The sequence below is a fragment of the Plectropomus leopardus genome, chromosome 12, assembly GCF_008729295.1.
Source record: "Plectropomus leopardus isolate mb chromosome 12, YSFRI_Pleo_2.0, whole genome shotgun sequence".
NCBI lineage: Eukaryota > Metazoa > Chordata > Actinopteri > Perciformes > Serranidae > Plectropomus > Plectropomus leopardus.
The window spans coordinates 15,294,126-15,321,716 of NC_056474.1; the positions used below are offsets into that span (position 1 = coordinate 15,294,126).

At 42.3% G+C, this 27,591-nt stretch overlaps 1 protein-coding gene across 3 annotated transcripts in view; it reads left to right on the forward strand.

Annotated features, from left to right (window-relative positions):
- LOC121950962 (ephrin type-B receptor 1-B) overlaps positions 1–27,591 on the forward strand; it is a 195,700-nt gene that overhangs the window by 45,589 nt on the left and 122,520 nt on the right. For all 3 annotated transcript variants that reach the window (XM_042497107.1, XM_042497106.1, XM_042497108.1), the window contains exon 2: positions 16,643–16,707. In XM_042497107.1, coding sequence (XP_042353041.1) covers positions 16,643–16,707 — 65 coding nt within the window. The remainder of the gene's footprint in view (positions 1–16,642; positions 16,708–27,591) is intronic.

Genomic DNA, 27,591 nt, shown 5'->3' on the forward strand with positions numbered 1-27,591 from the left:
ATGTAACATAATGGCAAATTAATTTTCAAAGCTGTTGAGGCAATGTAGCGCTAATATGCATCAATGTGTAATGTTTTCTTTACCATCTCTTATGTTTCTTCATTTTCTTGCCACGTTCGCTCTCTCTCTTCATGTATGCCAGCTTGCTGAAATTATTTTTGAACAGAGTTTCAATCAGATATGTTTGAAAAGTTAGTTCTGGAAAAGTTTTAAAATTTGTCCATGAAAACGCATGGGAGCCCTGAATTTAGTATTTTCATTCTTCATAGCAACCAAAGTTGCCAGTGAGCTAAATGGTACCCAAGTCCCCAGTGAGAGGATTTTGTCTATAGTATTGTCAGATCAAAATAAATCAAATGAGAGGGATCCTTCGGCACTTGTTTTTTTTCTCACTACCAAACTCACACCAAACTTGCATCATGTCATGACTCCTAACCTGGAGAATAAACTGTGACCATGCCACTGCTCGATAAATTCATGATTGTCTACATTTTTTGGCATGCAGAAGTACAGTAAATTTCAACCTTGCCCTCTAAGCTGCTTCCAGTTAAAGCTAACTTTCTCCTACAAACAAAACACACCCAAAGGTGCACTTGTTCCCCCCAACAGCAACACTGTTGCCATTTCATCTAAAATACAGTAGGTCCTGACAGGCTGCTGTTCTCTCCAAACACCTGCGAACCACTTGTGTTTCCCTTCAGAGCTATTTAAGATAGCAGCAGAAACTCACACCCACACAGGACAGACACCTGCATCTATTCTAACCCAGTGACATACAACTGGAGAAATAATTTAACAGCTTGAAGCAGCTTTTACAGCTGCATAAGCTGCTTGTATTTACAAGTGCATGTGTGGATGCATGAATGTGTGTGTTTCAGAGTGTGCAAAGAGAGCAGCAAGCGAATGTTTGCTGCCACTGCTTCTTACGCGTGAAGTGAGGGAACAGCTTGAAATGGGTCGGTGGCACTACATATTTAACGAGGCGTCGCGGCTCTTTAGCTGCACCGTTGTAGAGCAGCGAGCAGAGTGTCGCACTTTGACTCCTGGAGCACACCTCACATCGCACTAGCAAACAGCCTCATCTGGCGGGGCTGCCGAGTACAGCGAAGCCTGGAAGCTCTTTTTTTTCTCTGGCTGGCAGATCTTAAACTGAGAGGGCAACCACAGGCTGTCTCGCTGCATCCAGAAGCTCACCCTCTGATCCACCTATGTTGTCCTCGTTACATCGGCAATCAACAGAAGGATTGGAATATCGGAAATGGCAGGTTAAAAAAACCCCAGAAATGTTGGTGGTGTTGGCGGATGTAGCCTAAAGATGACAGTGAGCACTGGCTCGGCTACTGTTGACAGAGCAGAGAGGGCCAGAGGGGATGGCTGATGTTTGCGCCCCCCACTAGTGTCACCGGACAGCTGTGACATTTGGGGCTGCGTTGTGGGCCAAAGCTCAAGCACCCAAGCATCCAGGATGCCAAATCAGATGATGTCAGATGCAGTGTGTGTATGTACTTGTGTGTGTGTGTGTGTGTGTGAGTGGGTGGCAAGAGATCAAAATTACCCACACCGTCCCTGTGGCAAAACAGGCTGAATGTAATGCGTGTTAAATGACATTTGCTCTCCCACAAGAGTTCAGTGTTTCACTGAGCTATGGCTTTGCATTCAGAGTGGCTCAGGGAAAGAAAGAGTGAGTGAGGAGAGAGTGAGAGGGATAAAGAGAACGAATGACTGGTTTTTGAAAAAAAAATGAAACAAAAGAAAAGACTGGGCAGGTTGATTGTGGAAATAAAAAGGCAGCATCAAATGGAGGGACATCAAACACAAATTCCTCCTGGAAACTAAAAGAATCAGCTTTTTCCTCTTTTTACGTTCTCCATTCCCCAACTCTAAGAAGGCACTGAAAAGCGAAGAGAGGGCATGTACTGTTTTCCACTTGCGAACGAGAGACCTGCAGACAAATACACTCAAAAAGGTCTGTCTCACACTTACTCCCCAGAGCTAAAAATTATCTCTCTTTCCTTCCTTCTCTCTTGTTATAGATTCTCATTGGAGAGTCTCACCCGCCTCTGTCAGCCTCACGCTATAAGGTCAAGATCCTCTGCTGAAAGTTTTTCTTTTAGCCTCAGGACTATTTTCTATCTCTCATTCCCCCACTGCTGAATGCAGACTCCAGTAAAGCCCTGGAGAAAAAGCAAAGCCCATCTCCAAAAATATATAGACTTCCCCAGGCATGTGAGCATATGCTGCAAGAAGGTGGATTTAGTGTTTGCTTTTAATGGAAAGCATTGTGTTTGCTTGGAGGCACTGGAGAGGCCACTGGCATTTTTATGGAGATAGATAGCGAGGGATGAAGGGGGAGAATGAGAGGTGATCTCAACCTGAGAATGTCTGCTGGTCGCCAGTAGTTTAGCCAGACTCTTGGGATGTATCTGCTTATGTATGTGCGTTGTTGGTGAAGTGTGTGTGTGTGTGTGTGTGTGTGTGTGTGTGTGTGGTGGAGCTGCACTAATGAGATCCCAGAAGAACACCTCATTCGCGGATATGTGAGTGAGATCACACCGCGTCTCTCCTCTCATTCACACCGGCTTAGCCAGTGCTGTCCCTGTGGTGAAGAGCACATGTCTGGGGAATACCAAACGGAGGCATCAGTTCCCTGCATTTCACTACATCGGTCAAGGGAGAACAGCAGCTAAATTGAATAACACTTTCCCAGTCGCATGTTGCCAGTGAACACACATATTATGCGCTCACGCTCACGGAAAACAATCAGCGGTCCATCCCAGTGGCACCCTCTCTCGACAGGGTACACTAACCACCGCTCACCACTGAGACTCCCTCTCAGTGAGAAATAGAAGTGCGTCATATGATTGACTCACTCACACTTCCATATGACTGTTAAATCGTCTTATATGCACAGTCAATTCAGGCTTAGTGCCTTTCCCAACCCCATGGGCGCGGGTGATAATTTGACTTTTATTGAAATTCAGCTCCAGTGGGTTCAAGGTAGTTGAAGGTTGTTCTTTTACTGCCACAGATGAGATGGAGGGAGAGCGTGGCGTCAAACCCTCAAGGCTCTATCTCTCCCTGCGATTCTCTTCCCGTGCTCTCTTGTCTGTTTACCTCTCAGCCAATGGGCAAATTATTCAGGGCGCACGAGTCAATTTTGTGGTGCATCCAAACATGGTTAACAATGGCGTTTAATGAGATTGGATATAGCTAGCTGGTGTTTGCCTCTACTCCTTGAAAACAGTCTTCTTTATTACTTTGCTGGGGTACATTGTCCTTTTTCTTTGGGAGAAAGTAGCAGTGACAGAGGTTAATAAGAGTTAAGTTATTGTTTTGGGGACTAAAGGGCAGCTATATTTAAGCTGTATTTATGGGGGAAGTTTGTCACTTTGCTCTGACAAATGCCAAATGCCAAAGTTTTGAGTCAAACTCTTGAGTTTATCCCATTGGTGATGATAGGAAGGGAAGCTGGGCTCTGCTGTGTTTACTTACTTTTATACTATATACTATACTTTTGTTTGTGTTTATGTGTGACTTTAAAAAATTCCAAGTTCAGATTCGCCAAAGTCGCACAATAAAACTAGTTAGCTAACTGACTGAAGCAGCAGTAGATCAGCAAATCCTGTGTTCAGTGAGCCAAAATGTCAGTGGAGTCTGGTGGCCTTGAGGAGCGCATACATAACAGATAACGACTTCCCTGTTGGAACATGCTGTCTGACAGAAAGGTAAAGCAGTGAAAATACTTTCAAAATAGTGTACACTTCAATTGTTATAAGGTGGCCAAAAAATGCTTTACTGTTGGTCCCCATCCACAGCAATACGTTACTTAGTTTCCGTGTCGGCACTCCTGCTGCTTCTCAAAACTGGAGGTGTGCTGACTGACATCTGTTGTATGTAATACACTAACTACGTTTAAGAATACCATACAACCCCACTTTAAAAAATCTGATCCATCCCTTTAACGGGTGTCCTGAGCATGCATATATCATGTCTCCCTCTGCAGGCACATATGAGGCTCTTACCCCTTTATGCATTTCCTTTTTCGGGTGTTAGCGTGATGTTTCAGTCCGTGTTAAGGCGAGACAGCTTTATGTGTTCCTGCATTTTACCATTCATAAATATTGCAAAGTGCCACACAGGAACAGAGCATGTCTTTGTACATTCAGGCATGAGGAAAGAAATGAGGTCAGTTGGTTTCCAAGAAATGATGTGACTCTTGTGTTCAGCTAAGGTTAGATCCATTTCTGGATAAGATAACGCAGGGCGCTGCCACATGATGCCCTCTCCGTCACAGTGTCTCTCCGATGACTCCTTCCATATCTTCTTCAGTATCTTCCCTTCATATGAACCGCAGCCTCCTTCCTTCTTCCTCCCATTCCCTCCATATTCCCCACTTTCTCTTTTACTTAATCTCTCCATCGCTCTCCGTTTCTCCCTGCCCTCCACACTGGCTCCACATATTACGGGATGGTTATCTCAGTTCAAGTGTGTGACAGAAAAGGACAGCCACTTCTATCTATTTCTTTGCCCTCCTAACCCCCAGTCGCTATAAAATGCAACCAGGCGAGTCACACTGAGATGCCATCGGAGACGCTGTGCACATATTTGACATTGACTTTATTGATTCCTTTATTTCTCTCTATTTTTGTGCTTAGTTTTGTGATTCTTTCCCTCTCACGCTCCCAACAGCGTGCACGTACTCACACACTTGCTCTGTGCTAATGACAATCTTTACTGTCTTAATTAGAGTGAAGGACTGCAGCGGGAGGTAATTGAGTGACATGATTTTGTTCACTCAGCACTATTTCCTGGTCTGCTTGAAAAACAAAGATGCTTTAACTCACCCTGCCCAGCCTATTAGCTATAGCTTATGCTGCTAAATGTCAGCCGCACACAATCCCAGAGCGACCTGGCCACAGTTCTTCTCCGTCAGTCGTCTTGTGTCTCCAGGCAGCAGAAGTGATGACGGGCTAACTTCAAACTTTCATATGTGGAGTAAAGAAATGTCAAAGTTATAGCATATAGACTTTCATTGTAGAGCCATTCTCCTTATGGGAAAAGATTAAATTACATTGCCCTTTTTTTTTTCTCCATGCGAGTTCTCCAACATAAACACAGAGTTTAGTACTTGTACTGGATGGTTTTTTGGCGCAGTTGTGCTGTTAAGTGATACTCCTCTGGCCCTCATGGTTCACGTCAGCCACTCCGCACTTTTAATTTGGGGCATTGATCGAGAAATTCTTTTAGTTGTGTCATTAAAGTGATCAAATATCAGCTTTTAATGTTTTTATTGGAAAGAAAGAGAGGTAGGAGGACCAGGAGTTGCACAGAGAATAAATGACAGTGGGGTGGGTGTGGCTGAGTGATTGGGAAGCCAGCCAAAGCCTTGTTCCACAGCCAGTGAACCATTGGGGAGTAGTCTCCCTCTCCCTGAATGCTGTTTTGTAAGGTGAGGAGCCTGATAAGAGTTGTAATTACCTCATTTTACTGCAGCAAATTGCCAGGTTTCTTAAAAGCAGACAGGCTGGCTGAGGTAATATCAGCAGTAATGAGTATTGTGATGGTTGTGGGAGGCTAGCGCTGCTTCCATCTGGATTATTGCTTGGTCACTGATGCTGGTCTGCTGCTACAGCAAACCCTAGCAGATCCGGGGCTCATTACTGGGAGGCATAAATGTTTTAATATTGAGTTTCTCTGCACTACGTGTTTTGCAGCCCAATAAGTGTGTATGTAAGCACTGACCTTGCATAGTAATATATACACATATGTGAAATACATTTTTCCCCCTGACTTTCACATTTTCTGGGGAAGAAATACATTTTATTGTATCCAAAACAGAATGTGGCATACTCTCTGAAAACCAGTTGAATGCAGCAGCAGCTTATTTCTCAATAAACATGAATTCATTTCAACATCTCCATTTATGCCAATGTGGGGTTTCGTTTAATTTTAAATAAGTAAAGTATTGGCTTTCAGGATATGTAACTCTTGTTGTCAAATTCAGCCAATAAATACATTTTTAAGCATGTAAAGGCATGATGACAAGCTGTGAACATTTGTCAACTGCACTCTGGTCCTATCCAGCGCCACTCCCTCTATGCCTCCCTGAAACTATGAATGAAAGGCTAATTGTAACATGGCAGGGTTTGGTAAGCAAATTTGTGTTTCCTTGGATTGCAAAGGCATGTGGGGGGGGGATATGTCCATGATATCCTAGGAAATGCAATTTTGCATTGGGGACAGTAGGTTTTCATCTGATTTTCTTGCAGGATATTAACATTAAAACCTCCTAAAATCTTCCATTGGCAACCCGCTTGAGCAAGTTCTATGCATCTGAGCATCACATATTAAACTCTAATATTTAGCTTGAATTTTTTGTCTTTATGGACCTGCTACACATAGTTAGCTTGGTTAGTTTCTTCACAATTCAGTGGTTCAGCTCATTTAACAGAATCCATGAGCACCAAAAGATAATTAGTTTAGATGTACCTGCATAGTAAAGAAAAGGATGGAAAAATGATGCACTCCTTACCTTTGAGGCATTCAGAATGTACGGATATGTATACATCCCTTGATAATTTATATTCCTTAAGTCCGTAAGGGTCCACCAATACAAAGAATAAAAAGGGTTGTTCATAAAAAAAATAATCCAAGTTGTGAATATTGTCACTTGAACTGCATTGCTAACTGTGCATGCTAAATTTGTTTGTCAAACAGACTGCAGTTCTTCTGTCATGGGCAGTTTTCTCATCTTTCTGCACCATGTTGTTGGGTGTGCTTGTTTTTTCTTCCTTCCTGGCAACAAAATGAAAGTGTTCTGTGTATTTTTCACCTTGGGACAGCCCCTGAGTACAGCATGTGTCCCCATCTCAAGGCCAGTTGCCTCTGTAATGTATTTTTGTTGCACAGTGCTACAAACTTTGAGGGCTTTTAACCTAAAAATCATGGCTCATTGACAGTGATTATGTAATGTGACACGTATTTTTCTATATATTTTGGATGCAAAAACAATGGTGCTATCAGTAGAAAGCTACAAATCTCCTCTTTCCAAAATTGTGTGAAAACTAGAAGGATGTTTTAGGGTCAGTGTGATTGAAATTGAAGTCACATATATGAGATATTTTTTATTTTTTGTTACTTGGTAATATCAAGGCTGAGGTAAAAAAAGTCTCAACTTGCGGAAATCTAACCACGAGCAGTATGCCTACTGTGAATAATAATACATATGCTAGTGACTGTATATACACTCACACATGAGTGTATTTTCCATTTCAAAACGACGGTGATAAGCATTATCATCGCTGTAGGGGAGAAGGGGACAACAACAGAAAATGCTGGCTCTTGATTGGTCCCTGTGAGAGTCCATTATATGACAGTTTACTAAAGAAACTGCAGAATTCCCAAAGCGATGTCATCACTGCCAGGCTTACTCCCTACAAAACAAATCCACGAGTGGGGGGGGGATCATATTGTGCGTCAGAAGCAGAGAGAACAAAAATGAGAAATTTGAAAAGGCATATCCTTTGTCAGAATGCTGAACACTGTGTTTCACCAGATTATGTTGATATGATTTAACCTATTTATGGAAATGTTAATATCCCCACTGTGTGGCCTGTAACTAATACATACATTATGGAATATTTTTGAGATTTGCTCAGTTAACATTGATCTTTGTGTAGCATAAACTCTACAGCCCCTCCATTATGTGGTTTAGCTATTACCCATGTTTGTTCCTTATTGCCTTCTCATTAAGTGTAGAAGAGGACAAGGATTTATTGGAAGTCTTTTGCGCTAAAAGAAATTAGGTTGTTTGTTTTAATTGACCCATAGAATGGGACGAACTCTTGGTTAGATTCTCCCTATCTGTCTCTGGTAATGGTTAGAATATAGAGGAGCACTGTTTTCCTCTTTTTTACATCCAGTCAGCTAGAAAATTACTTGCCATTTGCAGGCATTACAAGAACAGATAGGAAGTACATTTTTCTGCCACTGAGTGTGCTTTGAGTGTATGTGTGTTTAGTTCTTTTGTAATAAGCACAGGTCCACAGGTCATAGCAGAGAGCCCTGATCCTCAGCTCAGCCGTGCCTCCCAGACAGATGCTAAGGTGGAGTCGATATGGCCAAAATGTTGTTACGATAAATATTGTTCAGTGTCGATAACTATCGCATTAAAAAGTCAAATCATTATTTCTCTTTAGTTTCAAGGCTGATTTTGGTCCGAAGTGAAAGTTGAAGAAACAAAGCAGGTAATTGTGGATTGAACTATTAATTCTTGTCAGAACATGATGCCAAACAGGGGAACATTTAACAAATCTGAGGGAGATTTGAAAATGATTATAATCAAAATAATGTCAATATATAAAACAATAAAGGCAATAAAGTATAAATAAATCTTAATTCTGGTCAAGAGCATTTGAAACACTTAGACGTTTCGAAATATCTGTAAGTGTTTAAGTGACAAGTTAAAAGGAATAATTAGACGACACAAACATCTTAAAACTGTGGTCAGTATTTTCTATGCACAGTTTTTCACCCACAGTCTGTAATTTCTGCCATTTCTTAATCAAAACAATAACGAAAGACAGACTTTTGGGACATTGTGAAGTAACGTCGGTCCGTTTATTGCAGATGAAAATCTGTCTGTGACGGAGGCATAAATCATGTTTGCAGACGAGGAAATGTATGCCAGTTTTATTCACGTTACCTTTAATTACCTTGTGTCACATCATACTAAGGAAATAGCTGCTTAGTCAGTCGCATTAATTTGCTAACTTATTAGCAAAACATGAGTCAACTAAAGAGCTACTTAAGCTAACATTGAATAGCACAGCGCTGTTATCCATGATCAAAGCAATCATACTGAGACAACTCTATAAGCTTGTTGAATCTTGTTGAAACATTATAGAAATTATCGTGCGCATAAGCAGTCGGTCTCATCTTCTTGTACTACTGCTTCTTCTTCTACCTCTTCTTCTTCAGGTAGATTGTGGGAGGAAACTGGTGTTTGAGGTGCATCACCGCCTCTCTCTACAGGTGTATGGGTGGTTTAACTATAAGACGGATTTATCAAACATTTTATATCTATCGAGGAAAATTCTACTGAGACAGTTATCATGATCATTTCATCACCCACCCCTACCGATGCTTACAAAGCTTGTAACGGGTGCCTTTTTTTTTTGGGTGTGTCCCCTCTTCTTCATATCCTACATAGCGCTCATGCAGGAAGAGAAATCAAACCCCCCCTGTAGCCTGTCATTAACAGGAGGCAGAGAGAAAGAAAGATAAGGGGAAGGAATGGAAGCGAGGAGGCAAAAAAAGAAAAAGAGATGGGGGGAAAGCGAAGAAGATGAAAGACAGTGGTAAATGGAGAGTGAAGAAATGCACACAGAAGAGGAGGAGAAAGGATGCGCTGGGATTAGAGGGGAGAGAGGGCGAGGGAGAAAAGGGGTGGATGCGTGGGAGAGGAAAGAGGGAGGAGAAGAAGGTGGAGGTAAAGGGAGAGAGAGAGAGAAAGGGGTGGGCGGTGGGGTTATGATGAATTAAAGATGACACTCTCCGGCAGCCTGGTTTCTAAAGATCACTCTGTCTGCTAATGTAATGTTAATGAATGCAAATGATGTGCCTAACCTCTCTCCCCTGACCAGGAGAGGGAAGGAGAGAGAGGGCCTAAGAAAAGGAGAGAGAGGTGTGAAGTATGGAGGGGGGAGGTGTGTACAAATGTGCTGTTTCTGTCTTAGGCCTGTAGCTGAATGAGTGACTGACCACGAAGACATGATTAGATGCGTGAGTCCGCTGTCACCAGCCTGTGGCTGTGCATTGTCTGTGTACCTGTCTGTGTTTGCCAACCCCGCCTTGGGGGGGCTGTTGTGTTTTCCTGCTTCCTTCACCGGCAACTCTATTACAGACCGGTAATAGTGGGGAAAAGAGAGTGTGGCTGCTCACCATGTGCCGCAAGGTTGAATCTTAAGTTTTATGCGACGTGGCAGCCCAGATGTGTAAGGCCAAGGGAATGTCACCTTGCTGTGATGATAGGATAATTTCATCAGGTTCTGCAGATAATGCATGTATATTAATTTTCCTATCTTGTGAGACATTCTTCCTAACATCTGCTGCTGATCTCACTTTGGCTTCTGTAAGTCCGATCCATTTTTATCTCTTTTGGCTTTCTCTCTTTTCCCCCCCGATACTGACCTGCTCTTCTTTCATGTCGAAAATTTATTTTCACTCATCCAGGGCGAGTGTCTGCGAGACCAGAACGCTGTTAATACATTTTTGTGTGTGCGCGATGTGTGATTTGTGAGCCTGTTCATTTATTCTATCTGTGGCTCACCGATGCGGGACTTGTGTATCCCATCACTCCCCGCTAATGTCTCAGAGGATGGCAGATTATTTTCTGTTCAATTTTCAAATCAGCCACATTGTCATTGCTGTCTTCGGGGAGACATCGAAGTAACATATTTCTTTTGATGTATTTCTGTTGACTGTTCTGTATCTTCTATTTAAAGCGAAAGCCCTTCAGTATGACTGACACAGCTTTAGTGTGGCGCAGATTAGAAAAGTCTCACATCTGTGTTTGCAAGGATTGTCTTCCCTGTCGAACACGGTGACTCAATCAAAGATATCACCTCTTTCATATTCTTTTTAGCCCCAAGCAGCGCTGTGCCGTAAAACCCAGTCACAGTTTTCAAATCAGCTCAGTGCTCTCGACCATGTTGGACTTGAGCTGGTCCTGCCTTCCAGTCCAATAAACAATCTTTTTGTGTGCGATTTCCCAGGGCGCAGTCAGTGAATGGTGTCTGTTTGTGTGACAAACTTCCACACGATTTGTTCAGAAAACACTTCACTCCGTCAAAAATGTTCCCTTTTTATTCATAAATCCCCCGAGTGGACGGCTGATTAGTTTGGGAGACGCAGCAGCCTTTACTCTTGTTTGTTTGTCACTTTGTTTTCAGCCCCGTATTAAGATGCCAGGCTCAGCGGGCTGCCATGGGGCTTCATCATTGTTAAGTGCTCATTTCAATCCCGCTGATTTCTCCTCTTTGGTTTTTCATCTCTGTCTTTCCCCTCTGTCTGTCTATTCCCCTTCGATATCGCCTCCTCTTTGTCCTCCCATCTTGATTCCATTTCTGAGAAAAAGATAAAACCCTCTTAAAAATTGTTGTTCAAGGCCCTCGGATCTTATTTCGATTTGTTGCCACAATCACAAAGAGAAGGCCCTCTCAACCCAGCATCCAGCATCTGGACATGATTGTCTCATTGAATTACAAAGTATACCGGCATCCTTGAACAGGAGCACATAGTGGAGGGGTAAAAGAGGGAGGGGTCAAAGGATACATGAATGGAAAAGATGTGTCATGGGGTGGGAAGGGGAATCCGTGGAGAATTGTCTGCAATATATTGACTAAGGAGCCAGGGAGTTTCAGAGAGGCGCCGCAGCACATGTCCTATCGACCAGCAGCCTCACAATCATACAGATGTGGTCACAAAGGGTGGGAATTACACAGACATGTTGCAAACTGTAGAATTAAAGTTGTACATAAAGACTCAAAGAGGGCGGAGAGATTGTCCAATCCATTCCCCGCAGCTCCTTCTTCCTTGAATTCTCTTTCTATAGATGCTCTTTTGCCCAAGTGCGAGCAATATGCAATCACGCGTGTCTATGTGATGTATCATGCGACTGCTTGCTGACGTGTAATTGTGTGAAGAGGGCTGCCTTATCGATCTGAAGCGCGAGGCCCCATCAATGTTTAATGCAGTCTCTCTCGCTCTTTCATTTCTCTCCCTCCCTCGCTCTATCCCTCTCGCTGTATCTGTGGAAACAGCCTACCATTTGGTATTGATCTACCACTTGCTCCTAATGAGATGGGGCTGTAGTGGAAGCTTTAGGCCCTCGGTTTAGCCTTGGTTTTGGCTCAGCTCGCGACTTCTGGGTTTTGCCTTGTACGCTGGCAGTGTATCAGCTTGAGTGTGCCTTGCACAATGAGCCAACCCGTATCCGTTGTATGTTTGAGAGTAACTAATATTCTGCGACGTAGTCACAATACACCCCCGGTCCTGCGGCTCTTTGAATCCATTTAAGGCGAGCTGACACCTACAAGCTATTGTTTTCCACTAGATTTATGACGTGGTCCACATTAAGCTCTCCATGTTAATAATTTTCCCACCGACTGAACTGCTAGTGAACCTGACTGTGTTTAATTTATTGGAGCTTGCAGGTGGAGCTGACATAGCAGAATATGAATGCAGGAGAAAACACTCTGGGCTACCCTCCAAACATGAGGGACTCCAGCTAGCTGTTGTCTTCCAAATGACTTGGTAAAAACAGGAGGAGAGAGAGAGAAAGTAAGGTGGTGTGCGGTCAGATGTAACTGCGATCAGAATCAGGGAGCCACGGAAAGGGAGGACTAATTGTTTTTACGAGGGTTTTATGGTCTAAGCTGAGGAGTAACCCAGCATTAAACTACTGGAACACACATACAGTTAGGAGACATGAATCGGAGGAAATAAGTGTCCCAGGTGCTTAAAATGCAAATTAAAAGTTACATTATCACTTGGAAATATTTGATCCCAAATTGAATAGCTACATATTAATTTCTATATCTTAACCTGAATCAAGCTTCTATATAAAATAGACCAGCAGCCATGGGTTTTATATTTGATCTGGTACTGGTGCCAGTACCTTGAATACAGTACAGGTACAATTTGTTCAGTACTTTACTCTTTCAACTAAAAAAAAAAAAAAGCTGCAGCCATAAAGCGATTCTGCTCCTCTACTCTTTCTTTAAATCACACGCAGAGCTAATTCTGTCTCTCTGCTTCCTTGCATGTGTGTGCTCATCTCATCAACTAATAGTATGTGAAATAAGTACGTAATTTAAAAAACACAATCACAGCAGTAGGGTATTACTAATATAAAATAGAAAAGAAAATAGACCAGATAGACCGAAACTATCGGTACTGCAGGTATAGTTTCTGCCTGCTGAGCTCTGAGGCTAGCTTCTTGGCTTCTGGGCCGTTTGTGATGCTTTTGCCTTTTTTCTGACCCTGGCAACTCCAAGGAGCTTCGTTATGTCCGACATGAAGTACCCTGAAGCTGAGAAGCTGATCATGGGTCATAGGCTTCAGAGAGCTTGGCAGTGTTTCAGCCTCCTGTCTGAACTCAACATTCTCTGGACTGGAATTTTTTATTTTTTTTAGATTATTTGTGTGCCGTTTTTGCCATTATTTAACAGGACAGCGTAAGAGTGAAAGGGGGTAGAGAGAGGGAATGACATGCAGCAAAGGGCTGTGTGTTTGAACTGAATCTGCAGCCGCTGTGGCATGGACACATGGAGTGCCCACTCATAAGGTGAGCTACTGGGTGCCCCTGCATCAGTTGATTGACATGAATCAGCACTGGGTACTATTAGCATAACTCATTTGGTACCCTTAATAGTACTGAGTACAGGGGCCAACCCTACAAAAGAAATTTAGGTAGTTGTTCTTGTTTTCATGTTTATATATATATTATATATTATTGTGTGTGTGTGTGTGTGTATATATATATATATATATATATATATATATATATATATATATGTATATGTTCTTACGAAACATAGTTTTCTAAGCTTAGGTCGTGGAATGATTTACAATTTTAGCAATAAACCAATATGTGCCTCTTGTAATTTTGAAAGAGCTGGCTTTTCTAATTAATGTGGGTTGCTCATTTTGAAAATGAAACTCTTGAAATCCACTTATGATTAAATGGATGAATGGTCCACATAACAGCTCATTTAAAACTCACGCACACACACGTACACAGGGGAAATTTTTCCAAATCCCCAGTGCCTGTGGACAGGTGTGCGAGCTGCGGCATGACGGGCTGTGGGAGCCCCACCCTGCTGCTAATATCCACTTAGCATACTCCATTTACTCATCTGCTACTCTGATATTCTGCTAATGGCAGACATTAGGTCACATGACACAGCTCATCCACCCCTCCCACGGGCCTCTGACCTTTTTTTTGTCTCCTACCCTCGCCATCTTGCGCCTCCTAAGCCCCCTCTTTTCCTTTTAAAAGGAAATGGAAAATGGCCTACCAAGTGCCTGTGTGATTTGACTAAAGCTTCTGTGATTTCCCCAGAGAAAGCGTTGGCAGTCCCCACAACGCTGGCTGGCGCTGAGGGCTGTTTCATGCTCCTATCTCCCCAGCTGACAGCAAGTTGTGCAGGCAGGCAAGCAGGCTGGAGCTGGCTGGCTGTGGAAACTAGACAAGACAAGGCTGATCTTAGGGAAATTGAAATACTCTGATGGAAGCCGGGTGTGAACAAGGCTGTCACTGTAGGTGTACATAGAAAATTGCTCTCTGAGTTGGCTGGTGAATGTAAGTGTGCACGTGCAGCATGTGTGTCCGTGTGTGTGGCTTAATGCGTATCTGTGTGAGTGCTTGTGTGTACGGCTGAATTACCTAGGCTAATTGGTTTCATGTCTGAGGCAGTTTCTCCCAGTAAGTGGAGATTGAGAGTGAAAGGCTTTTTTCCTTCCTACCGGTGGCTTGTCACTCATCCTGTGTACCTGTTTTTTTTTTTGTTTTTTTTTAACCAAGACCACTTGAACTGCATGATGACGGGCTTCGAGTGCTCCATCATTTGGAATGATTTCTAAATCACTGCAAGTTCAGTGAGATTCCAAATAAGCAACAGCTGCGGGCGTGCGCTTCCTGTGGAGGAGTAGGTAAAGGGAGGGTGCTGAGGGCTGGGACCTCTTCTTGAACAAGGACAAGCGTCTGCTGCTTATGTCTCTGCATTCAGTTGGAGCAGGATTCCTGCCTTATCGTTAACACGTGTGGGCGTCGCTAGCCATCCGTTTGCTGTGATAGTGGAAGATGTCCAAGGAAAAGACACAGCCACTGCAGTTCCTCTAAAAATCCCTGCACGCCCTGCTTATCTACTACAGATCACCACCCAGACATACCGTTCACTACTTCTGTCTGCATTTTTTTTATCTGTTTAGCCACAACAAACACAATGGAGGGCATGTTGTGTCAGGGGACATCAAAAAAAGTGAAATATGTCCCTGCTCACTCTCAACAAGATGGAAGGTTAAGTCCAGAGAATAAACTGTCTGTTACTGGGGAAATTATGAATCTATCATTACACTGCTAAGGCCAACATGTCATCCCACTCATCACTCTATAAATCTGTGTATGTGTGTCTCTGTGTGTGTGTGTGTGTGTGTGTGTGTGTGTGTGTGTGTGTGTGTGTGTGTGTGAGAGAGAGGAGCAGGAGAGACCAGTAGTTTGTGATAACTGTCGTACACTCTTGGAAATAGGGGTTTCATAAGGAAACGCTTTTTTGAAGAAAGGGGTTTTCAGGGGTTCTTTGCAAGATGAAAGGTTCCAGTAGAATCCTTTAGTGCTTTGAATGGTTTAAAATTAGATGCAGGAACCCAAATAAAGCCAATCACATGTTGATCAAAAAGGGGTATAAAAAAGTTCCAGGTGGAACCCTATAAAAATGTTCTACTATGAACCAAAAAGAAGTTCACTTCTGAGGGCAGGTGAAAGAACCCTATATGGCTGTGGTTAACACCTATACTTCTATGAGTGTACTTCTTTCCTGAGGTCATATCAGGTTTTCTGGTTTCGTGTACCAACAAGGCAGAAATAAATCAGAACAGGCCTGTCAAACTTCTTGGGTGAGCTGCTAGACTTATTTGTCTATGATGTGTCACTGAGGATTAGCAAGAGGTAATCCTTGTCTTATATTTCATAGATATGGGACCACATGAGACACCTTGTGTAATACAAGTCCAAAGTGAGATAGATAAATTCAGATCTCCTCTGAACTGTTCCCCTATGGCAGATTTTCCTGTTTGAGGATATAACTTTTTATTGTCTCATTTTTGTTTGCAACCAGTGCACAATGTAGTTATCTTAGGTGCATCTTGAGATTTTGTGCAAATGCTTAGAAAATCACAGAAAAACACAAGGCAATCTTTGCCCTTCTCATTAAAGCTCTCACATACTTTGGGGATTTGTATATTTCCATAACTGCGAGTTGAGAAGAACTGACACAAAGAGTGCTGCCAAACTAGTTTTCAGGGAATGTCACTTCCCGCTAGGGGTAAACAAACTGCAATGGCCTCGCCATGGAGGGCTCCCTCTGTATTTGTGAAGCCGCTTTCTTTGGGTAAACAATGTGACAAAGTTCAGCACTCGCACACAGCCACATGCAAACCCATGCAGTGTTTCTCATGTGCACACAGACAAATACAAAAAATCAGCTCATTTTTCCACAAATGGCAGCATGCACCCGCCTGCACACAAAGACAGGATGCACATACAGCACTGTAGTTTCATGCTCGCACAGAGACAGAACACAATACAAAGCTCAGCATTTAACAGCGTGACGGAGGCACTCAGACATTCCTTCCAGCAAAGTGCCAAAGCTTTGTTTCCGTGTCTCTTGTCTTAACAGAAGTCTAGCAGAGATGGATGAAACGCTGTGAAGGATTCATCTCCTCTCTGTTCATCGATGATAGTGTCAAGTGATCACTGGGGCTTGAATGCAGTTCAACTCTGTGGAATGATACTCAAAATAGCTTTTCAAAGGCTAACCGCTGTCTTTCTCTCCCTCTACCTCTTCTTTCTTTGCTGCAGAGACTGTAATGGACACTCGGGTGGCCACAGCTGAACTGGGCTGGACAGCGTATCCTAATTCCGGGGTGAGTCGGTCACGGCCAACACATGCTGAGTAAAAAGTTTCAGAAGCTTATGTTCAAACTCTCTCTGTTTGGAGGAGAATATGTAACATGAAACACAGTGCACATAGAGCCAGACAGACAAATAGGCAGGAAGGCAGGCGAGCAGGATGGGAGTATAGACTCAAGTAGTGCCCAATGTAGCTCCTATTATGGGTATTATTTTCTCTCTGTCCCAGCTCATAATGACTTAATGACATAATGGGTCCACGTAAGCCCCGAACACAGTACCTAAGTCCCTGTAAATGGAGGCTGGGGGATACCATAGACATAATGATACTGTAATGATACATTTATGCAGGGAAGTGGAGGTATTAGGATGAAACGGGGGAGGAGGAGCTAAGAGGATGGAAACGCTCAGGGCTTTTTCAGATTTTAGGGGAAACTATTTTCAACTTTCAGGTAGTTTCATACACATGAAAGGATTGGAAATGGAAAGAAAATGCCAACTCATCAGAATGGGAACAGTGCCCTTTTTTTTGAAAGAATCACAGTATTAGGAGTATGATTGCCCTATTACACTAATGGACTTTAAGAGAATCTTAAGGCCTTGTTCTTTGTGCTGTAATTCAATAATTCAATGAAAAGCTCCATAGACCAACACTGATAGCATGAATCTTGCAGGAGCCATCCAGGACAGACAATGACTGTTTGCCACATTTTCTGGGTCTTTGGGTCTTTATGAGGCATTTTACACACGTGTAAAGGGAGCTTTTATTGCTCTTGAGCAGAGCTTTGGCTCTGTTTAAACATTGGAGAGTGAGGCAGTTCATGTTTTTTTTTTTCTATCTCCCCGAAGGAGCACTAACTAAAACAACCTGGCCCATGCAATAACCTAGTGTATTCATTTTATGTGTATACCAGTATGTCTGTGTGTGCATGTGCACAGTAATCTTAACAAGACCCCACAGCTGAGACCTCGCTTATGTCGGCTGTTGCCTGTATGTAAAACATGAATCCCGAAAGAGTTACATGTTGATGTATTCACCCAGCAAAGACATTTATCTGTCATGCAATTCTTTTAGCATGCCAAATAGTTTTCTAAAATCAGCAAGGTAACATCCTTGAAGCTGTAGTTTGTAACTTAAAAAAAGAGAAAGAAATAGTAGTAATGTAGCTAGAATATGTATCATTGTATGACATTTTGTTTACTATCACAAGTGCTTCTTCATTTTTTACCCACACTCCATCTCTCCCTTCATGTATGCCAGCAAGCTGAAATTATGTTCCTAATAGTTTGTATCTGATATGTTTAGAAAATGGCAGGCCAAAACATCCAAAAAAACAAAGTATTTTGAGTCATGAATAGTACTTGAAAATGTTTTGAAATTTTTTCACTTGAAAATATGTATGAGCCCTTCGAGCTAATTTATTGTGAAGATTTTTAGAACTACGTACTATTCTGCACAAATTCAGTCTTTGCACCAAATCCAGAGATCCTGAGTTCGTCTTTACGGATGTGGCATGTTGGTCTTACAGCCAGGGCTTTTCACTCTAAATACTGTGAAACACAGACAGTGTCTTTTTCATTTTAAAGGATCAGTTGGGTCAACACACTTGCATAATATGCAATTGAATAAACATGATTTTTTTTTCTTCCATGGATCAGCCTCACACTGTCACATCTTTTTTTTTCTGTGAGAAGGAAATATCTGGTAAGACCCGCTGAGTAGAGACATCTACAGTGCTATTTCCATCGAAGCCTGCTCAGTTCAGCAAGCCTCCAGGCACACAGAGCCTCCTGTCTGTGTTGAGCATAGTTTTTAAGCTACTCCTGGTGTAAAGGTTCAGGCAGGGAGAGACCTGCTGTAGGGTGAATACACTCATATCGCTCACTGGAGGAACTCACCACGCTATGCAGCTGTCTTGACCTTGCTGGTAGTGTGTGAGTGATGCAACGTTACTGAGTGGAAATGCACACTCTCACACACACACCCTCACATGTGCACATAAATACACACACACAGGTTTTTAGTGGATTTCTGTTGTGTGAGAGCTAAAGAAATAAATGTCAAAACTGGTTAATATCACATCATTGTCAAATGTCCAACACTCATCTCTGAGGATTGCTGATGGACAAGTTTGTTTTTTTACCGTGCAGTTGATTTCGAAAGCCATTATTTAACAAATGATCTATATATACATTTTTTTAAGATTATCTTTTGGGGCTTTTTATTGCCTTTATTGGACAGGACAGTTTAAGTGTGAAAGGGGGAGAGAGATGGGGGGCGACATACAGCAAAGGGTCGAGGCCGGAATCTAATCCGCGGCTGCTGCGGTGAGGACACAGCCTCTGTATATGGGGCTCGGCTCTATCCACTGAGCCACCAGGCACCCTAAATGATCAGATGTTTGACATGTATTCTACCTGAGTGTACCCAATATAATGGACATATTGCAGAAGATTAATCTGATAACCATTTCTGTAGCCTATAAATGATGTGAACAGAAGTGTCATGTATATGTATAAATATAGAATGTACAATGTACTTGTATGACTATGCACACTTAGTTAAACAGTAATGTGTATTTGTTTGTATAGCCAGTGGGCAAGTGGTCAATTTGCTTCTCTCTGTTAACCTGATGACTGCCTCCAACACAACAGCAGAAAAGACACACACACACACACACACACACACACAGTGATGTTGTCCCTGTGCTATTCGATACATCTCATTAATTTCCTTTAGTAACTTCTCCTTCAGGAGTTCATAAGAAGTGTGTATCTGTGTCTGAGTGTGTGTTTGTGTTAACTGACCTGAAGGGTTAATTTTGAAGGATTGCAGAAGCATTGTCATTAGTTCCAGTGGTGTAAACACGAGGACATATCAGGGTTGGCCATGTGAATGTATAATAGAGTGGCCGTATGCGAATGCACACGCATACTGTATGTTGGCGTGTGCTTGAGAGCAGCTCAGAAGGAAAACAGATTTGTTGCGACAATATTACAATATTCCTTCATTATGTGCATTCTCGCTTCAGGTATTTTTTTTCCTGTTGTTTCATTTCAGTCGTATATATTCCCTCTCTCCCTCTGTGGACTTGCCCCTCCTCTTTTTTCTGTTTCTGTCTCAATTCCATCCTTATGAGTCAGTCCTCTCTTTCTCTCATACTCCCTGTCTTCTTCTTACGCACACGCTTAGTCAATGACAAATAAAATATGGAGTTCCAGAAAGGCGACTGCCCCCTGACCTTGCCAGGTGGTGATGTGAAGAGCAGACATGAAAGACAATTACACACACCAACCCAATCACTAGAATAAAAGTTGGCTTTGTAAATTTCTACAAAACATGGCTATGTAACATTTGTACAATATTTTGTAGAGATGTGTTTACAAGATCCTTATTAAGTCCTAAAATACCCAGTTTTGGTGCTACAATCTCCAAAAACCACCAGTGTTTTTGGTTTTTTGGTCTCGAACAGTGGTTTGCAGCTTGGCAGCTGTCTGTCCTGCCATCATCCAACCCATGCCCCTTCAATTCATCCACCATCCCCTCCACCCCCAGAAAATAAAGTCAGCTCATACACACACATCACAACTGTATTTCACACACACACACACTGGCCTTATTTAATTAGATTTATATGCATTTTTGACTTGTGATTACTCTCAGCTTTCGAAAGTGATTTGGTTGCTGCCATATAAATGATAAACCTTTTTGGAATAAATTTCAGCGATTTTAAAAGAACATCCATTAACTCAATCTATTTATGCTCAAGAAAATAACAGTTTTGTAGGCACATATACATTTAACCAGATTTCCTAACTGTTTTTTGTGTGCACACATGGATGAAAAGTACCAAAAAACAAAAGGAAATTCCTGCAGCAACATGAAAGGAAAGATCTGTGCCTGCAGGTTCTCATCCTTTTAAGCAAAACGCTTAAATCAATTGAAAAGTTCAAACATTACATAATTTAGTTTGAAAAAGTGAAATATGGTAATGGGCATGCAGAAATCATAACGCTCATCACGTCAGTGTAAGTTTTAGAGCGGTCCTAATTTTGTTGTAATATAAATCCTTTGTGGTATAAATGCATCTGATTTCCTTCTTAATTTCTCACAATATTCTGGTTTCCTGTCTGCATGATGTATGCACAGTATGCAGAGATGGCAATACGGAAGGTAACAAGATGAGGTGTTGTATTACAAACATTTAAGGAGGGAAATATACCAGATAAGGAGAGGAAAGTTAAGGAAATGAAGAACAGCAGAAAAGCGAGGCTGTGTGTCCACCCAGGTGATTTAAAGAGCCAGATGGTGCAGGAGGTGCTGAGATCAAGCTGCAGAAGAAATACTTAAGAGATACTGTGAGGCTCGTAATGTTAACTAGCCTGTAGCACAATGCCTTACCACAGGGAAATGTAGAGATATAAAAACTATAAACACACAGACTTACTAGGAAGTGTCAGAGTTTGGCCCATATGCTCCTATAGATTAGTCTTTATGTGTTTGTTTCTGTCAGCCTCTCTCCCATCTTTGCGAAAGAAAGTAGTAACTTGAGATCTTTGGATGTGGCCCAAACAGGGTGAGTTCTGTGAAATAAATTGTAAAAAGTTGGTGATGGAATTTAACTAAGTACATTTACTCAGGTACTGTACTTAAGTATGAATTTGAGGTATTTGTACTTCATGTGAGTCTGTTCTTTTCATACCACTTCATACTTCCACTCCACTACATTTCAGAGGGAAATAATATACTTTTTATGTTACTACATTTATCTGAAAGCTTTAGTTACTTCACAAATTAGGATTTTTGCAAAAAAAAGGTATAGGGAAAGTTTATAAAATGTGTTGTTGTATATTTAACTACAAATACTGCTGAAACAATTAGTCAATTAATCAATTAGTCAGTTAGTTGAGTGACAGAAAATTAATTGGCTACTTCCGATAAAAATTTAAATAGTTTTGTAATATATGTTGATTTATCTATTTAGATTATTCTGGATTTTGTATTTACGGATTATACTTAATTACTTTTACTTGATTAACATTTTCACTTATTCTAGAATATTGTTATAATGCGGTATTAATGCTTTCACTTGAGTAAAGGCAGACTTCCTCACAACTGGTGATGGAAACTGCAAGACAATAAAAACAAAACTTAAAAAAAAATCGTACAATTGTTTTTGAATAATCTAGATAAAAGGGCAATTAGGAGAAAAGATGCTTTCATTCTGGAGGGGGCGGATGGGATTAGGGAGATGCTGAGTGAGAAAGAGGTAGGGGCCGAGAGTGCAGGATGAGAGGAGCTGGGAGACGAAATGTAGAAGTGATTGCGGAGGACTTGAAAAGGGTTGCAGAATGAGGAAAAGGGGGGCTGAGGAGGGAGGGAGAGATTAGGAGAAACCAGAGTGAGAGAGGGTGAGAGATCAATTGTGTGTGAACGGGGCCCAAAACGAAGCAGCTGTGTAGAGCATTCAGCTACGGCTGTGCGTGTGGAGGAGAGCTTGGGTTAGCTCATGTGACTCTGGGGAGGTCACAGACAGGGTTCAGACTTTGAGGTGAGAGCCGTGGAGGGGAGGGGTGATGGGGGGGGTACGGGGTCAGCGGGGTGGTGGTGTCTGCGCTGACAGAGGCTGTGGGTGCTGTCAAGCGTGTAGAAACAGAGCAGGTTGGTGCGGTTGTAAGGGGCTTGGGGAGGAGAGGGATAAAGAGTGGGCCAAGTGAGCAGAAGGAGTGGGGTGTGGAGGATAAACACCGGGGGACACAACGGACAGGAAAAGGCTAGGGGAGTGAGACGGAAGCGGAAAGATAAGGAGGAGATTTGGGAGAAATCCCTCTGTCCTTTCGTTGTAGCAGGTGCATCAAAGTGGATGAAGACAGAATGGATCTCACCGTGTTTGTATTTATCCTCGTATTTCCTCATGTAGGCTTGTTTGTGCTCAGGCATATTTTCAAGTGCTTGTTTGTGCTGCTGCATATCTGCACCTACATATGCGAGCGTGCACAAGAGCAGGTGCTTCTAGAGAGACGTTATTTTGGGGAGGGGGCATGCCTGGCTGGGGCTTAAGCAAAACTCCTGTGGGCCTTAACTGGACAGGTGTCAGCATACACTCAGCGATTCCTAAAGAGCACAGATAGATCCATAACAGCCATCTCACCATCTGCTGACCAGACTCAATACACCTCAATTATTCATACCCTGACAGACAGACGGACAGGCAGTGGCTCAACGGGCATAAGGGAGCCCAGGAGGGAAAAAGTAAAGTGAGGAAAGTTTTAAAAATAGACAGCGCAAGGTAGAGAGGAAGAGGTTGATTGAATGTAGATAGTGAGAGTGATGAAGAGGAAAAAAGACGAGTGAGAGGGAAAGAGAGAGAGGGACACAGGTGAACTCTGAACCTGCAGAGCCCGAGCTGAAATGGAATGAGAGGAGAAAAACGACAGTGAGTCATGCTGGCTGTGCTTCAGCAGCCAGGTGAGAAGAGTGCCTTTATTACATGCACAACACACACACACCCACACACACACACTCATACGCAAACTGATGGAAATGGCTCATATTACCCAGACATGAGCACAAGCACACATAGAACTCCTCATAAACTCTTCAGGAATGAGTTACGATTTAAAAGAAATTGAATGTTCGTGCACGCTCGTGCAAACACACACACACACACACACACACACGCGCACACACACGCGCACACACACGCGCACACACAGCTGAAATTGTCATATCAGTGGGGTACCTGCTTCATTTTGCCACCATGGTTGTTGAGGGTGATTTGAGTGTGTAGTCAGCTTAATTTTACACCGAGCTCAGACGCAAACTCCACTCCACTCCAGTCAGCATGAAGACCAGAATAGTAAGACAACAAATTGCTTAGATTTCAGTGCTGCCGTCATTTTCTGTCTGTGTGTTTGTTTTGTGGGTTCTGTGTTTGGACAAATTGTGTATCTGTTTGTCTTTGTAATTTTAGTTAGTTGCTTTCTACGGAACTCTTCCCATGTCGTATTTTAGCTATTATATCAGCTAGGAATTATGCCAGTTGAATTGGATTTGGCTGTTCAATACGAATATTTGATGATTTATTTTATTTTCCATACAGAGTTTTAAAGTGGGCAGCACGGTGACGTTGTGGGTAGCACTGTTGCCTCACAGCAAGAGGGTCCCTGGATCAAAATCCGTTTGGAACGGGTTTTGGTCCATGGGTGGGGGCCCTTCTGTGCAGAGTTTGCATGGTCTCTCTCTCTCATGTCTGCATGGGTTCTCTCTGGTTTCCTCCCACAGTCCAAAGACATGCAGGTCAGGTTGACTGGTGACTCTAAATTGCCCTTGGGTGTGACTGTGAGTGTGAAAGCTTGTCTGTCTATATATGTCGGCCCTGCGATAGTCTGGCGACCTGTCCAGGGTGTACCCCGCCTTCTGCCCAATGCAAGCTGGGATTGGCTCCAGCCCCCCCCGTGACCCTTACAAGGACAAGCGGTTACGGAAAATGAATGAATGAATGAGTTTTAAAGTCTGAATCGGGCTCTTTGGGACGTTTTGTGTGTCAGAGCCATTCATGTAAATTCACCACTTCTCCACCTTACGGTGCCGTTTCTCTCTCTGTGCTGCTGCCTGCATGTCTAGTGTCAAATCTCCAAACCAAAACATCCCTAGAAGTACACTGCAAACAAAAAAACCCCGACTGCTGGACTTGAAGGGATCTCAGTCAACAGTCAACTCAATGTCTATGACTGATGATCTGAGTCCTTGAATTTTAAGGGACGGTCCTAATTTTAGCTTTAAATATTTGTTATTGTTTTTTTCTTAAGTAAGATTTCATTTGAATTCCAAATTATTTGCAAAGACGTCATGGCCAAGACAGCAGCATCTACATGTTGTGACAGACAGAGCAGAAAATTACAGTATGTGTGCCGTGCAAACAGAATATAGTTGAATCAGGCTGGTTTGAAATGTTCTGCCACCTTTTTCCCAAGTATTTCTTCTTCTTTTTTAACCTTTTTTCTCAATTTTTTACTTGCCTTTGAAATGAAATAATATGTAACACTCTCAATTATTGATTTCCTTCCTGTAGATTTCCCCTCCATATTTCACATGTAAGAATTCTCTTGGATGTATTAGCAGCCAAGGACATTTTTTCCGTCAAAGAATAAATAAAAGAACAAAGTGATAGAACAAGGGCAAAAAAGGAAAGGAGAAATGAGTCTATCCTTAATTTGGTATGAATTCGGAGGAGTGCGAAGGAGTGGCTGGAGGCTGACTTATGTGTGTGTGGGAGGGATTGTGTTTCTACCTGCAGTACCTGCTATTTCAGCAGTCCTACAGAGCTTGCAGAAATAGCAGTAAATCCTCCCATTCTTCTCCTCCATCTTTTTACTCACCCTGACTGTTTCAGTGTCTTTTTTTCTGCTTTTCTTTACTCCAGTTTGTCTGTCTCAAAGACTCCCTTTTTTGCTCTGTCTTTATCGAACCCCCACCCTCACTTTCTCTCTCTCTCTCTCTCTCTCTCTCTGCCTCTGTGTCAGGAGGATAGGGCTGTCAGGTGTCATGCTTTGCAGGATTTTTATACATACACATATGCACACACAGACACCCAAAAGCCTTGATACCTTGCTATTCTCCTGTCCCCTGCTGGCACGCTCTTTGTAGTTCGTCCCTAAATGGCCTCGCCTTGGGCCATAGGGGGCCACAGAACCCCGCAGAGCGACAGCTTTCACTTTTTCACTCCCTTTTTGAATTTCTCTCAGTCCCTTTACCGCTTGTTAAAACATTTCTGTTCATCATTTTTAAACCTCTCGTCCACTCTGAATTATTTAAACTCTCACTCTTTACATTCTGTCCGCTCCATCTGTGGGTTTCTCTTTCCCGTGCCCTTCTTCCACTTTTAAAATTTTCATTTTCTTCTCTTTACATATCTGCTGGTGTGTCAGGGCACAGTTCCAATTTCAATATATACACACACAGTCATGGTGAATCATTTAGTCCTCATCCTTATCATCCTCCACAATATATCCATAAGGTTGCAAGGTGCAGAGGCTGTCAGATTTCAACACAACACACAGCCTCAGCCTTTTACGCAGGGTGACTCAAGGTAATGTTGCTACTGGAAACTGAAAGCCCTGCCGAGGCCCTGTCAGTGGCATGCTTTCTCTGCAGGCACCTGAGTGGGTGTTACCAGGTGCATCATGAGATAAAGTCTTCAGGAAACAGTTCTCTCTTTGAACACAATTACATTAACCTCTTTTTTTGTCCTTTAGATACCTTGTTAAATTAATGATGCTTTAACAAACTTTTACTGACTTATTTTTAGACTCATTCAGCCAGTCAGCCTTATGTAACAATATAACGTAATGGAAAGATCAGAAATTCTTTAATCACTTTTATACTTACTCACACAGACCTGCACTTACTACCACTTTCATTTTTTTCAGGAGTCAAAATAATTAATCTCTTGCCATTTATAATTGCTTACATAGCTGAAATTTTCCATTTTGATGCATTGCACGCAGTTGCTTATATTGCCACTTTTCACTTGTTAAACCTATTCAAATATATAGACACTTTTACAGTTTGTAAACAGTGATGACATAAATAAGCGTGTGCACACATAATAGCAAAGAAAGTATAGCGGAGTGCAATATCCTGCCAAGCTATGCAAGTGGTTTATGACCAAAGATCGCAAATACTAACTGGAAAAATTGACTTTTATAAATGGTGATTGACTTCCAGATTTGTGTGCTGCAACTATGTGGGTAAAAGACATGAGGGAGTAGTCCCATAATCAGTGGCCAGATATATACAAATATTTGATGGAGAAACCTGATGTGTACACTGGCGAGAAATCAACCAACATACAAGTCACTATATGCTTCCGACTTACTTGTGTATGTATAGCCCATCATCATGTGCATAACTTTAAATACCATGGTACAGACTCAAAGTTTTGTGTCTTAAGGTTCAGACACACCGAATCCACATCAAAGATTTCATGGTGAGAGGAAATAACTCTTCATACCAGCAGGCTGTGGTAGTTTGTATTTGTAATTTTAAAAAAAAGGAAACTTGGAGACTGACAGGACAGCTTCAAGGTGCTCGTTAGCAAGTTAGCACATTAACATCACAACCTGACGTCAAAAGAACAAAGGCCATGTACTGCACTCCTGCAAACAATAATGCAAACTTTAATTTTCAAGTTTTTAAATTTTAATTATGAACACTTTAAGGCTAGAGCTCAGTGGCTGATCTTTGTGACCAAGATCCAAGTAGGATTGAAACGTTGTCTTCATTAAATTTGTGTGGCATGCAGTAAGTGTGCAGGCATTACTTTTTTCCTTGCACCTACATGATGTGTGTATAATTACACTCTCAACTTGAGAAATATTCTTACCAGTTATGACAAGTAAATTTTGTATTTGACTTTAGGTGTTTATTTTCTTTTCGCACTTTAATTTCATTTCTTGTGTGCCGAGTTGAACTGCCTATCAGAGCGATTTCATTCACAGACAAGTTTCGCTGTCTCTGACGCCGTCAACATGGTGAACCAGCCAGCTAAAAACCAGCCAGGGTCTGACTAGTGCCAACAGTGCGGGACACACCCTCAAAACTTGTGCGACAGATGCTCACTAACAGCCTGACACTGACCAACAGCTGAATATTGGCTTGGTGTGTCAGGGCCTTTAAAATCACAAATCCTCTGTAGCGAAAGACAAGGTCCCAAACCCACAGTTTTCTGGTTGGTAATTAAAACCAAAGCCCACCCGCTGTATGAGGCTTGGGTTTTAATCACCAACCAGAAAACTGCGTCCTGTACCTGCATTCTTGCTCTATGTTGTTGGCTTAATAGCTAGCCTATGGACTGGTGTTGAAAATTAGCACATGTGCTATACACACCTAAGCA